This window comes from Acipenser ruthenus, chromosome 42, assembly GCF_902713425.1.
Source record: "Acipenser ruthenus chromosome 42, fAciRut3.2 maternal haplotype, whole genome shotgun sequence".
Classification (NCBI taxonomy): Eukaryota; Metazoa; Chordata; class Actinopteri; order Acipenseriformes; family Acipenseridae; genus Acipenser; species Acipenser ruthenus.
This window is the reverse complement of record NC_081230.1, coordinates 1141430-1156131: the sequence shown is the minus strand read 5'-3', so window position 1 is coordinate 1156131 and position 14702 is coordinate 1141430. Positions and strand designations below refer to the sequence as shown.

Genomic DNA, 14702 nt, shown 5'->3' with positions numbered 1-14702 from the left:
CACAAAGTACAGAAGCTTTGAACATTGTCAGATAACCAATCGTTACCTGAGTCTGAGGAATTCTCTTTCTTTCTTTTTTTTTTCTTGACTTGCATTGAGAAATTATTTAACTAATTTTGAGACAAACATTAGGAATAATCCAGTTACTTGTTGAGGAAAATATCAACTACCTCTAAAAACCTAATTTAATGACGCTGAGTGTGTTATGTACTGAGTAAGTGACTGTACAGTAAATAGCATACATGTTATTACTGTATAATATTCCTTAACTAATTCCCTGACCTGTATCCCAGATATATTCACAGGAAGCGTGCCACACATTATAACACCTTTCATTGTGGAATGTTTATTTACTCATTTGTTTGTTTTTTGTCTAACCTTGTAGTCTCCATTGCATGACTACAACAGGGCAGCAACTGAACACTGAATGAATAGATTTTTAACAAGACTTACCTTCCCATAGAAGCTCGTCTGTAAATAAACGGGAGAGAGAAATTCCCTGTTCTTTCATTATCTTTACGAAGGACTGCCATTACATTTCTCTTAGAATAACTATCCCTTTATTTAAAGACACAGGCACACACAGAATAAGTTAGCAATCAGGATTCACTGAATACTGAGTGCTAACTCCTACTTTACAATCACTAGAGCCCCTAGTCATAATAGGGTAGGAATAGGAAATGGTGATCTCTGCATTCCTCTACAATGCTGCAATTCAAGAACCAAGCAACTTGCCTGAGATGATCGAATGGCAAAGTCAATCTACTGCTGCGCTGGAAGGCTCTCAGAAAGACAATGCCTGGCAATGTGAGAAGAATCCAAAGATGAGATCTGCATCCAGAGTTGCCACTATGCTACTGTCGGGGGCGACAGGCCCTCAAAGATGAGATCTGCATCCAGAGTTGCCCACTATGCTACTGTCGGGGGCGACAGGCCCTCAAAGATGAGATCTGCATCCAGAGTTGCCACTATGCTGCTGTCAGGGGCGACAGGCCCTCAAAGATGAGATCTGCATCCAGAGTTGCCCACTATGCTACTGTCGGGGGCGACAGGCCCTCAAAGATGAGATCTGCATCCAGAGTTGCCACTATGCTGCTGTCAGGGGCGACAGGCCCTCAAAGATGAGATCTACATCCAGAGTTGCTGTCACAAAGACGGCCGGAGTGGGTGGCGTCAGACCAGATGCAGGAAATAAACAGACAGAGATTTGGGGTTTGGTGAAGCTGAGCGAATGCTTTCACTCAGCATTTAATAACAGAACAGAAAATAAAAGGTTGGAACAGACAAAAACACTGGACACGGCACTATACGCCAAAATAAAAAGACAAACAAAACAAACTAAACAGTGCACAGACAGACGAACAAAACACGGTGAGCAGATTTAACTATTCTTTACTTTTCACAAATACCTCCGTCTCCAATCCCGTTCTCCACTCACCGAACACCCAACCCCGAGTGAAAGAAATATGCATCTATATATACTGTTGTGCTGGGATTCAATTACTAATTAATTACTCACTTGAATCCCAGCACGTGAATTAGTTAAGTGTACTCCCGTGACCACACATTACATTTTACCAGCACGTGAAGTGATTTGTGCCCTCCTCGTGCCTAAATATAAATCTACATTTTTAAATACACGTGAAACACAGACCCGTTTATATCCCGTGTACCAATCTCTATACACCAACATTAACACACGCACGCAACATACAACATATAACACACAAATGCACACAGGGGCGGGGCACATTGCCACATATACCCCCCCTTGTGCGCAGCACACATGGCCTCAACGGCCACCTCCCCCCTTAAAAACCCAGCAGTCCAGGACAAAGTCTCGGGCTGGAAAGGGAGGCTTCAGTGGGCCCATGGCTGGCAATGCTGTCAGCACCCCTGCCGGTAGTGGCACGGCTGACAGCATGCTGGTCCACTCCTGCAGCGAAACTGCTGCTGGGGAAAGTGGTCTCCTGACCTCTCCCCCGATCTCCGGCAGCGAAAGTGCGGCTGGGGAAGCTGGTCTCTTGACCTCCCCCAACTTCTTTGTGGCCGCCAGCTCCCCTCCGTGGGGCTCCGGCCACCGTGTTTCCTGCCACGGAAATGTGGCTGGGGGAGCTGGTCTCCTGACCTCCCCCCCTTTCTTCATAGCCAGCAGCTCCCCTTCATGGAGCTCTGGCCACAGTGTAGCGACCCAAGGCAAAGCAGAGGCCCCGGCGACCCCAGGCGACGCAGGACCCTCGACGACCCCAGGCGAAGCAGGATCCCTGGCGACCCCAGGCGACGGCAGCAGCAGCGGACCCTCGGGAGGCGACGGCAGCAGCAGCGAACTCTCGGGAGGCGACGGCAGCAGCAGCGGACCCTCGGGAGGCGAACTTGGGAGGGGAGCCCCTGGCCATAGAGGCGGCAGCGGGAGCTCCACTTCTCCCTTGCACCCTGCACCCTGTGTGGAGCAAAAGGCAGCCCCAGGCGATGCAGAGCGGCTGGCAACCCCAGGCGATGCGGCGCGGCAGGCAACCCCAGGCGATGCGGCGCGGCTGGCCACCCCAGGCGATGCGGCGCGACAGGCAGCCCCAGGCGATGCGGCGTGACAGGCAGCCCCAGGCGATGCCAGACAGGCATCCTTGGGTGAAGCGTGGCAGGGAGTCAGGACCAGCCGGGGTGCGGGTGTTGGCCCTCTTCTCGGCCTCTGTGGCCGGGCGGTTCTTCCCCATGCTTCCCTCAGCAGCCTATGCAAGGGCTGCTGAGGGCCGCCAGCTTCACGTCCTGGTCTTTCTGGTGAAGGCAGTGGCAGCTCCTGCTTCTCTCCCCCTGATGGTGATGGAGGCAGAGGAAGCTCCCGCTCCTCTCCTCGGGATGGTGGGGAAAGTGATACCAGCAGGCATTCATCCTCTGCTGGTGGGGGAAGTGATACCAGCAGGTATTCATCCTCTGCTGGTGGGGGAAGTGATACCAGCAGGCATTCACCCTCTGTTGGTGGACAGGGACCCAGCAGGCATTCACCCTCTGCTGGTGGGGGAAGTGATACCAGCAGGCATTCATCCTCTGCTGGTGGGGGAAGTGATACCAGCAGGCATTCACCCTTTGCTGGTGGACAGGGACCCAGCAGGCATTCACCCTCTGCTGGTGGACATGGCGGAGGCAGAGGCAGCTCCTGCTCCTCTGCTCTTGGCGGTGGTGGAAGCAGAGGCAGCTCCTGCTCCTCTGCTCCTGGCGGTGGTGGAGGCAGAGGCAGCTCCTGCTCCTCTGCTCCTGGCGGTGGTGGAGGCAGAGGCAGCTCCTGCTGCTCTGCTCCTGCCGGTGGAGGTGACGGAGGCAGAGGCAGCTCCGGCTGCTCTGCTCCTGCCGGTGAAGGTGGGAGCAGCATGTAGTCTCCTGCCGATGGAGGTGGGAGCAGCGTGTAGTCTCCCCCTTTTCCAGGGGACTGGTGCTGCTCTGCCTCTCTTGCAGGGAACTGGTGCGGCTCCGCCTTTGACGGGGAAACCAGCAGGCATTCTCCCTCTGCTGGTGGAGGTGGAACCAGCAGGCATTCTCCCTCTGCTGGCAGCTTGGGTCCTGGAGCTGTGGAAGCCCCGACTTCCCTCTCTTCGGGCTGTGGACGCACCGACTCCTCCCTTTTGGGCTGTGGACGCACCGACTCCTCCCTTTTGGGCTGTGGACGCACCGACTCCCCCCTCTTGGGCTGTGGACGCTCGGGCTCCCCCCACTCAGGCGTAGGACGTTCGGGCTCCTCCCACTCAGGTGTAGGACGTTCGGGCTCCTCCCACTCAGGCGTAGGACATTTGGGCTCCTCCCGCTTGGGCTGTGGACACTCAGGCTCCTCCCGCTTGGGCTGTGGACGCTCAGGCTCCTCCCACTTGGGCTGTGGATGCTCAGGCTCCTCCCCTTCAGGCATAGGACGTGGCAACAAGGGCTCCTCTTCATCCTGCATGGGGCATAGGGCCACCATGTGCCCATATGCCCCACAGCCAGGGCACCACTCCCCCCATCCCAGTCTTTGGGCCATTGCCTGAAGGGTCCTGTGGACGGAGCAGGTGGTGTGGCTATTTTGGCCACAGTCGAAACACCACAGCCCTGCTTCCGCCTTTCTCCCTTTGCCCTCCTGTGCTCCTCTCCAGCCTCTTCTCCCCATTTCTTTTCCTTTTGTTTTTTTTATTTTTTTATTTTCCCCCCCAAAAAAACTGCGGTTCCCGCTCTGGCCTGAGCCCTGGAGGCGCTGTCGTCCCGGTTCTGACACCACGTGTCAAAAAGACGGCCGGAGTGGGTGGCATCAGACCAGATGCAGGAAATAAACAGACAGAGATTTGGGGTTTGGTGAAGCTGAGCGAATGCTTTCACTCAGCATTTAATAACAGAACAGAAAATAAAAGGTTGGAACAGACAAAAACACTGGACACGGCACTATAAGGACAAACAAAACGAACTAAACAGTGCACAGACAGACGAACAAAACACGGTGAGCAGATTTAACTATTCTTTACTTTTCACAAATACCTCCGTCTCCAATCCCGTTCTCTACTCACCAAACACCCAACCCCGAGTGACAGAAATATGCTTCTATATATACTGTTGTGCTGGGATTCAATTACTAATTAATTACTCACTTGAATCCCAGCACGTGAATTAGTTAAGTGTACTCCCGTGACCACACATTACATTTTACAAGCACGTGAAGTGATTTGTGCCCTCCTCGTGCCTAAATATAAATCTACATTTTTAAATACACGTGAAACACAGACCCGTTTATATCCCGTGTACCAATCTCTATACACCGACATTAACACACGCACGCAACATACAACATATAACACACAAATGCACACAGGGGCGGGGCACATTGCCACAGTTGCCCACTATGCTGCAGTCGGGGGTGACAGGCCCTCAAAAGTGAGATCTGCATCCAGAGTTGCCCACTATGCTGCTGTCGGGGGCGACAGGCCTGTAAAAATGTTGAAATCTAAAAGGACTTGGTCCAGAAGACAAACTCTAACTTCCTCCCTTACTTCTGATGTAACAAGTTTGGAGAGAAGAGTGGATGAACTTGAACTAAGCACTGCAGCCGGGGATTTACAGAACAGAGAGGAACAGATCGAAGATCTCCAGCAACAGATGGAGAGTCAAATAAACCACTAAGCACGCTGCTGCAACAAGAGGAGGACATTCTGAATCTGAATCTGATTTCAACTCAAATACTTTTACTTGGAGTTAAAACATCCTCTCCAATTGTGAACAATACTGAGGCAGAGAGCCTGAAGGACTTGGTAAAAACTCCACAGGGAAGTGGCACGGCTCTGGGATAGACCATCGTCTCCAAGAAACTGTTCCAAGCACTGCTCAGAGCGTAACCTCACTTCCTGAATACACTGCACAACCCAGAAGGCAAGTCCCTGGAGAGCCCAGAGCCCAGTCTACAACTCTGCAATGTGCAATGGTGAAGCACGCCAACCTGAACTGAGAACTAATGGTTTACACCACAAGTTAGCGTCAACTATCAGCAGCTAAAAAGAGCATCACCACTGAGGGACACACCAGTCATATCCAGGACATTATCAACGATTGGGGATTGACAAGTGATCTGCATAATAAGGCCAGACTGCTCTCTCTCACACTTGTAGACACAGTACTGGAGTGGACCAGGAAAAATGTTGAGAAACTGTGCGCTGCCTTATCAGGGAAATGCTCCAAGTACAGCGATCCCTGCACAGCCCTGCACACAGCCTGTCTCAGACAATGTAAGAAGGATGAAGACCCGAGAGACTTCTACAAGGAGCTGAAACTCCTTTACTATGCAGGTGAAGCACATCCAGAGAACAATGTAGACAAGAGCGTCAAGCTGCTGTTCATACGTAACCTGTCTGCAGAGGTCAGAGCTGCCATGAGCGCAGTGGAAATGCAGACAACTCAATGCCCAGCATCCTGGAAGCTGCAGAGAGTATGGTGAAATATACAGATACCCGGCCCAATACCAGCAGCACTCAGGTACTAGGAGATGAAGCAGAGACTGACTTTCCTGGATCTGAAAGAAATGAACTGCCACAGAACTCCCAGAGAAGATTTCAGCCTTCACACAGCAAACCCCTGCCAGCCCTACACCTCACCAGAGGGTGGAAACACAGTGTTATAGATCCATCCATCTATCACTAACAAAATGTAGGTATCTTTTTTAACTGCCTCTGAAACACACCAAACACATCTAATAACTGTATGTTTTTGTATCCTTTCAAGGGCAACTTGGATTCAGGGTTTTGACTGAAAATATTTGCAAGCTGAAATAGTTTGAGATATTAGCAGCTGTAGGAGTGGGTGGATTTGCAAACTCATACAAGTGCCCCTCACAGGGATGCTTAATAATTATAAGAACTGAAATAAATGAATAATCAATTGCAATATAGCAATTATTACGTCTTTACCTTTGTAGCACATGAAGGCTTTCTGAAGGTGGCAGGGTAAATCAGTCCACTTTCCGTCTGAATTGACTGAAGCACAGAAGAGGTCTGCCCTCCAGTTGGAGTAGATGACATCATCGCTGTTAGACCACTGCCAGTTCTGTGTGTCATCACGATACAGCCCGATCCAGGACTCCCCGAGAGAAGCTCCTGCAATATTTAAGAGCTGCTCTGCTTCTTCCTGGCTGCTCACAGTGGCCAGGTCTGTGTGCTTCTCTCTACAGTAGCTCTGAGCTTCAGACCAGCTCTTCTCAGTTTCCACAAACACGTGTTTTCTGATCTGGTTGTACGCAGGCACACAAAACCCTGATAAAGAATAAACAGCATTATTAACATGCTGATAGCTAGTGGAGTGAAAGATTAATAGACTGAGACAGGTTAGCATCCTATACCAGCTCATTCTCAGAAATGTTCTGTCCCCGCCGAGGAACTGAAGACATTTAAAAAAAAAAAATAGATTTTATTTGTATTTAAATAAATTTTAGAAACATATTTTCATATATTTTAACATCAATGGAGATTTATTCATTTTTAAATATATTGCAATATGTTCCATCAAATACATGAAGATATTTTGAAATCTATTCTGATTGATGTAAGGTATTACCCTGTGTGGCGCTGTAGCCTCCCAGATGGTATTTGCAGGCACAGACACAGAAAGCTGCACGGTTAAATGCACTAATGAGCCTTTTAATTAAACAAATGAACAACACAAAATGATACAAAAACTAACAACACCACACTGGTCAAAATAAAAGGCACAAGGGCTGACAGCGGTGCGAGGTATTCCGGCAGCGTAATGATGCTAGAGGCAATGCTAACAGCTGTGCGGGGCGCTGCGGCAGAGGAAATGATGCTAGTGGCAATGCTAACAGCTGTGCGGGGCGCTGCAGCAGAGGAAATGATGCTAGAGGCAACGCTAACAGCTGTGCGGGGCGCTGCGGCAGAGGAAATGATGCTAGTGGCAACGCTAACAGCTGTGCGGGGCGCTGCAGCAGAGGAAATGATGCTAGAGGCAACGCTAACAGCTGTGCGGGGCGCTGCGGCAGAGGAAATGATGCTAGAGGCAATGCTAACAGCTGGGTGGGGTGTGACAGAGTGGTTGCAGTGATGACATCATGGACCAAGAAGCAGAAACACATAAACAAAGAAGGGCGACTTATCCCCTATCTGTAGAATGTAAAATATGCTTAATTTCCTATTCAAAGCATTGTCTTTTTAAAACAATTGCATTTTTAAACACGATTCACTTAGATTTATTTAGAGCTTCCTTAACATGTTATTATTTCTACGATCAATGTTTTCACCTGGCCTGACAAGAACTCTTTATCACTGAAGTGCTGTCAGAAATTGCCACTGTCATGCATATTCATGAGCAGTCAAGCAGTGTGGCTTGGTTGTCAAGGACAGACAACAACTAGTAACACAGTATAATGCCTCGGAGGCTGTGGCAGACAAAGCCGCAGGTCTTTTAGAACATAAGAAAGTTTACAAACGAGAGAAGGCCATTCAGCCCATCTTGCTCGTTTGGTTGTTAATAGCTTATTGATCTACTCATCAAGTAGCTTCTTGAAGGATCCCAGGGTGTCAGCTTCAACAACATTACTGGGGAGTTGGTTCCATACCTTCACAATTCTCTGTGTAAAAAAGTGCCTCCTATTTTCTGTTCTAAATGCCCCTTTATCTAATCTCCATTTGTGACCCCTGGTCCTTGTTTCTTTTTTCATGTAAAAAATGTCCCCTGGGTCGACATTGTCTATACCTTTTAGGATTTTGAATGCTTGAATCAGATCGCCGTGTAGTCTTCTTTGTTCAAGACTGAATAGATTCAATTATTTTAGCTTGTCTGTATATGACATGCCTTTTAAACCCGGGATAATTCTGGTTGCTCTTCTTTGCACTCTTTCTAGAGCAGCAATATCCTTTTTTGTAACGAGGTGACCAGAACTGAACATAATATTCTAGGTGAGGTCTTACTAATGCATTGTAAAGTTTTAACATTACTTCCCTTGATTTAAATTCAACACTTCTCACAATATATCCGAGCATCTTGTTGGCCTTTTTTATAGCCCCACATTGTCTAGATGAAGACATTTCTGAGTCAACATAAACTGCTAGCTCTTTTTCATAGATTCCTTCTTCAATTTCAGTATCTCCCATATGATATTTATAATGCACATTTTTATTGTCTGCGTGCAGCACCTTCCACTTTCCTCTATTAAATATCATTTGCCATGTGTCTGCCCAGTTCTGAATGCTGTCTAGATCATTTTGAATGACCTTTGCTGCTGCAACAGTGTTTGCCACTCCTCCTATTTTTGTGTCGTCTGCAAATTTAACGAGTTTGCTTACTATACCAGAATCTAAATCATTAATGTAGATTAGGAATAGCAGAGGACCTAATACTGATCCCAGTGATACACCACTGGTTACCGGTTTATAAACAACTTCTTTCATTTTATATTATGGCCGAGGGAATCATTGGCTATTAATTATCTTGTTAACCGCTTGGCAGGTCTGGCTTTACACATTTTGCTGCCCTTCACAGACACACACTATTGCCATAATATCACGTTAATTAAAATAATGTACTAAAATGACAGTAATGATTTCAGTTGGAAGAAATGTCTTCCAGATGATGAAAACATGACTCTTCTGGCTTTTCTTTGCTGCAAAGGCATGCAGTGCTTCCTGCAGATCCAGGTCTGGGGCAAGTTCATGTTCAGTTGAAATTGTTGCAAGTCCGTTCAGCCAGTCCTGTGTCACTGTGGACAGCAGGTGGTGTTACATAAGTTTCAAATTTGAGAAACTGCGCTCCCCACTCGCAACTCTGACTTGCAGCGTCAGCAGTATCCTCAGCTAAATAAATGCGTTTGAAAGCACTGAAAGACATATTGTTTTTACCTAATTTCGGATTCGATTAGGCAATTATCAACGATAACACTGTGTAACAATTTTTTTTTTTTTTTTTGGTTCCTGGGTAGTAAGTGTCATTTCCTAATTGCTTATGCCTCAAAAGTATAGAAAATGGCTATTATTCCCCACAAACTTTGCTTTTGTGACCAGGACAGTGATATTTTGAAATTTACCTAATTTCCAGAACATTCCAGATAGATTCAGTGCTGAGTAAACTCGGAGTAACTTCTAGAACTTTCTAGAACTTTCCAGTAATATAAATAGTAGTATAAATACAGGGGTGTGACAGGATTGGCAGAGGTTGAGGCTCAGAGACAGTTTGAAGTTCAAAATAAAGCTTTTTAATAAACAAAAATACAAAAAATAAACAGGCACGAGGGCCAAACAAAAAGGTTTCAAACACAAAATAGACACAAAACAAAACTTACAAATTAAGGCTTCCAGGCTGGGCGTTGCCTTCACTGGTTTCAATAACACAGCACAAACGAAAACACTCTTCTTCTCCTTCCAGAACTCTCTCCTCCAACTGGGAGGCTGAGGCCTCCTTTTATGCCAGGTGGCTAAGTCCATAATTGAATAATGAATTGACTGATTGCTCCCACCTGACACAATCAACCTGGGCAGGGAGGAGAATTTAACTCCTTCCCTGCCAGTATTTTTAAGGGCAGAGCCCTGCTCTGCCACATACCTCCCTCCACGTACAAAGTACGGAGGCCGTAATCGGCCAAACTCCCCCCCCCCCCCTTTGAACCCAAGCCCTCCCCCCAAGAGTCCCCTTATGTCCCTTGGGTGGGCTATTTCAACGGGCGGTGGTGGGCGGGGTTGATGTCGGCTCCCCCAAGCTTTCTTCAACAGCGGGGGCCCCGGACCATCCAAGAACATGAACGCTGGCAGGGAGGATGGACCCTCCAGCAGGAGCAGCGATGGTGGCACCTCTGGTGGCGGAGGCGGGAACGGCGGCCCGTCTCCCTCTGCTGGCGGAGGCGGGAACGGCGGCCCGTCTCCCTCTGCTGGCGGAGGCGGGAACGGCGGCTCGTCTCCCTCTGCTGGCGGAGGCGGGAACGGCGGCTCGTCTCCCTCTGCTGGCGGAGGCGGGAACGGCGGCTCCGGCTGTTCCCCCTCTGCTGGCGGTGGTGGTGAAAACAGCCTGTATTCTTCCCCTGCGGGTCCCTTCAGCCCTGGGCCTGTGGGCTTCCCCTTCTCGGGCCGTGGACGCACCGACTCCTCCCGCTCGGGCCGTGGATGCACCGACTCCTCCCGCTCGGGCTCCTCCCCCTCGGGCTGTGGACGTTCGGGCTCCTCCCTCTCGGGCTGTGGACGTTCGGGCTCCTCCCTCTCTGGGCGACGGCAGCGGCTCCCCCTCTCTGGGCGACGGCAGCGGCCCCCCCTCTCTGGGCGACGGCAACGGCTCCCCTTCTGGCTCTCGGGACGGCGGCTCCTCCCCCTCTGGCTCTCGGGACGGCGGCTCCTCCCCCTCTGGCTCTCGGGACGGCAGCTCCACCCCCTCTGGCTCTCGGGACGGCAGCTCCACCCCCTCTGGCTCTCGGGACGGCAGCTCCACCCCCTCTGGCTCTCGGGACGGCAGCTCCACCCCCTCTGGCTCTCGGGACGCGTTCTCTTCATGCCCGTACTGGCAGCAGTGAGCGCACCACTCCTCTACTTCAATGACGGGAGCCCCTCCCATGTCTACCTCCAGGTAATCAAGCACCATGCTAGCTATATCCTGGAGGGAAACCGGGTGATGCCGTCTCTCCCACTCTTCCCACCTCTCCCCATCTCGACGCCACAGCGTGCGGATGGCTATGGGAAGGTCGTGGGGGAGGTCTGCTTCGGGGTGCACCAGCCACTCCCAGATCTCCCGTGATGGTGGTGAAGGCGGTGATGTTGGAAGTGGTGGGGTGGCTGCCGAGGACGGGGTTTGCAGCTGCTTCTGGTCCGGGTTGTGGGGGCATCCTGCCCAGCTGTGGCCATCCGCCTCACAGCGCCCACACCAGTCAGCTGGTGGCCCATCTGGACAGGACCTCCACCGATGATCCTCCTTCCTGCACCAGGAACACCACGGGAAGAGGCTCGCTGGGTCCTCCAACAGGGTTTGGGGTGGTGGTGGCAGCTGCTGTTGTTGCTGCTGTTTCTGTCACTGCCTCTGTCTGCTCTTCTTGCCCATTTTTTTTTTTTCAAAAAAACTCACAAAATTCAAAAAACAAACAAAAAAAAATACTGCCCTGAGCCTCCAGGTGGCGTTATCCCACTTCTGAGCACCAACTGTGACAGGATTGGCAGAGGTTGAGGCTCAGAGACAGTTTGAAGTTCAAAATAAAGCTTTTTAATAAACAAAAATACAAAAAATAAACAGGCACGATGGCCAAACAAAAAGGTTTCAAAACACAAAATAGACACAAAACAAAACTTACAAAATAAGGCTTCCAGGCTGGGCGTTGCCTTCACTGGATTCAATAACTAATAAAACACAGCACAAACGAAAACACTCTTCTTCTCCTTCCAGAACTCTCTCCTCCAACTGGGAGGCTGAGGCCTCCTTTTATGCCAGGTGGCTAAGTCCATAATTGAATAATGAATTGACTGATTGCTCCCACCTGACACAATCAACCTGGGCAGGGAGGAGAATTTAACTCCTTCCCTGCCAGTATTTTTAAGGGCAGAGCCCTGCTCTGCCACAAGGGGCCTTAAGCCCACCAGTTCAGTTTAGTTCCAGACGCATTTTGCTATGTCTGCGGCCAATTTATCAAGACAAGAGCGAAAAAGTACTCCGTGGAAGCATCTGCTAAGATGTGTGAGGCCTACAAGGCATATTTCGGCATGCCTGCCGGGGATCAAGACAAACCCTGGGCACCTCATTTCACCTGCGAGCACTGCAAAAAAACTCTGGAAGGTAAGATGGACAATTGTTGCTCGGAATTTTAAAATTGTAAAAGTTTTTAATTTTAAAATGTTTTACAATTTTCAATGTTATTGAAAAAATATATCATATATGAAAAATGTTGCGAGAATCTCTTACACATTAGTCATGGGTGAAATAAATGTATTTTTGTAGGATGGTACAGAGGGGAAAAGAGAGCCATGAAGTTCGCTATCCCAAGAATTTGGCGGGAACCCACTGACCACTCAAGCAACTGCTACTTCTGCATGGTGGACCCTTCCAAGCGGACCAAGTTCTCTGTGGGGAGGAACAACGTCAAGTGGGAGCCACTGGTGGACCCCCGGAAGGTGCTGATGCCACCACTGCACATCAAATTGGGCCTTATGAAACAATTTGTCAGAGCTCTAGATAAGGAGTCGGCAGCCTTCAAGTACCTTCAAGACTTCTTCCCTAAGCTGTCTGAGGCAAAGGTCAAAGCTGGTGTCTTCGTCGGACCTCAGATAAAGAAGATCCTGGAGTGCAATGAATTCCCCAAGAAGCTCACTAGTAAGGAGAAAGCGTCTTGGAACAGCTTTGTTGCAGTGGTTCGGGGCTTCCTGGGCAATCACAAGGCCTAAAACTATGTGGAGTTGGTTGAGACTCTGGTGAAGAACTATGGCACAATGGGCTGTAGGATGTCCCTCAAAGTCCATATCCTTGATGCTCATCTTGATAAATTCAAGGAGAACATGGGAGCGTACTCGGAGGAGCAAGGCTAGCGCTTCCACCAGGATATACTGGACTTTGAACTTACTACCCAGGAACCAAAAAAAATAAATTGTTACACGGTGTAATAATCATCATCTACCCGCTACCAAATCAAACCACGCCCCAGTCTGTGACTGCGCATGAATATTCATGAAAGTAGCAATTCGGACAGCACTTCGGCTATAAAGAGCTCTCGTCAGGCCAGGTGAAAACATTGATTGTATAAAGAATAACACGTATGTGTTAAGGAGGTGTGTCTCTAAATAAATCTAGGTTAATCTTGTTTAAAATGCAATAGTTTTAAAAAGAGAAGCCTTGGAATAGGAAATTAAGCAGATTTTGCATTCTATAGATAGGGGAAAAGTCGCTACTGGCACTCTTTGGATTCCCATGATGCACCGCTCAGGCACGGAAGGAAGTTCCAATGTTAAGCCAGCGGAGGTGACCATCTTGTGTATATAGAAGATCTGTGTCCTCACTAATTACCACCCGTCAATACCTATTCTATTCACCCGTGTCTGGAGCCTATTTAATCACTTAATCATGTATTCAGTTGTCGGCTCCAGCCACATTTCCACGTGATATGACAGGGAGAAATGTAACCCCCTCCCTCCCTGCCAACCCAATATACCCCCTACACACACACGCACACGCACGCACGCACACACGGACGCACCCTGTGACAGGCAGACTGAACACAGAGGGCTAGGAACCTCTCCATATACATGTAAAATAATGTGTAACATACAGGCAGGGAATGTGGAAAATACCAAAGCAAATAGTGAGAAAAACAGAGATAAAGGAAACCCACCTGCAAGCAGAAGGATGAGCAGCCCCCTCTCCCCCATCACAGCAGACTCTGCATTAGAAAGAGAAGACTTCCTATTAATCACCTTCATAGAGGGAAGCTTCAAATATAAAGAACAGCAAAACAAAATAACAATAAAAACACAACACTCAATCACATTGGAACCTCAATAGAAATGTTTATTTCACCTCAATAGAAATGTTTATTTCACCTCAAATGTTTATTTCACCTCAATAGAAATGTTTATTTCACCTCAATAGAAATGTTTATTTCACCTCAATAGAAATGTTTATTTGTATTATTTATTGAGGAATTACATTGCATATGTGTTCCATCTTCCAAGACTGCTGTTTACAAAATAAACACCACTGTATATTTGATAGGTCTGTGATACCACAGTGCTGAAGAGAAATAATATCATTAGAACTGAATATTTTCATGTGTTCAGTTCAGTGTTGAAGTATTGAAGAGTTTGATGCATGCCCGTGCTTAAACACATAACAATTCCTCATCTGCATTGCTTTCTTTAGGTTCATGATGTATTGGTGCTTTCACAGTAATGTTTTACTCGTTAACAATTACAGTAGAACCTGCAATATCCGATTTAATCGAGACGAACAAAAAGACAAAAACTAAATACTGTACATGGACAGGACGGGAAAACATGCTGTATTACATAACAACGGATCCGCTTCTAACAGATGTGACAGCGGTCGTCATGGAAACGAGTTCAGAGCCCCAACACTGTCGATTTAAACATCATGCATGTGGACAGGTATATCGCAACTGTATCTGTACTGTACCGGTACTGGAAAGTGAGTCAGGACAGAAAGTGGTTTCGTACGGGTATATTCTATAACGAAACAAACTGTACTGATACAAGTGTGAACAGCGCTTAAAAACACTGTTG

At 48.3% G+C, this 14702-nt stretch overlaps 1 protein-coding gene across 1 annotated transcript in view; it reads right to left on the bottom strand.

Moving 5' to 3' along the window:
- The window catches only part of LOC131709231 (macrophage mannose receptor 1-like), a 60329-nt gene extending 46492 nt beyond the window's left edge, over positions 1 to 13837 (bottom strand). Inside the window, exons 1-2 of the mRNA XM_059011375.1 lie at positions 13796 to 13837; positions 6408 to 6749 (exon numbers count right to left, since the gene is read on the bottom strand). Coding sequence (XP_058867358.1) covers positions 6408 to 6749; positions 13796 to 13832 — 379 coding nt within the window. The 5' untranslated portion in view covers positions 13833 to 13837. The remainder of the gene's footprint in view (positions 1 to 6407; positions 6750 to 13795) is intronic.
- Between the last annotated feature and the right edge of the window lie 865 nt (positions 13838 to 14702).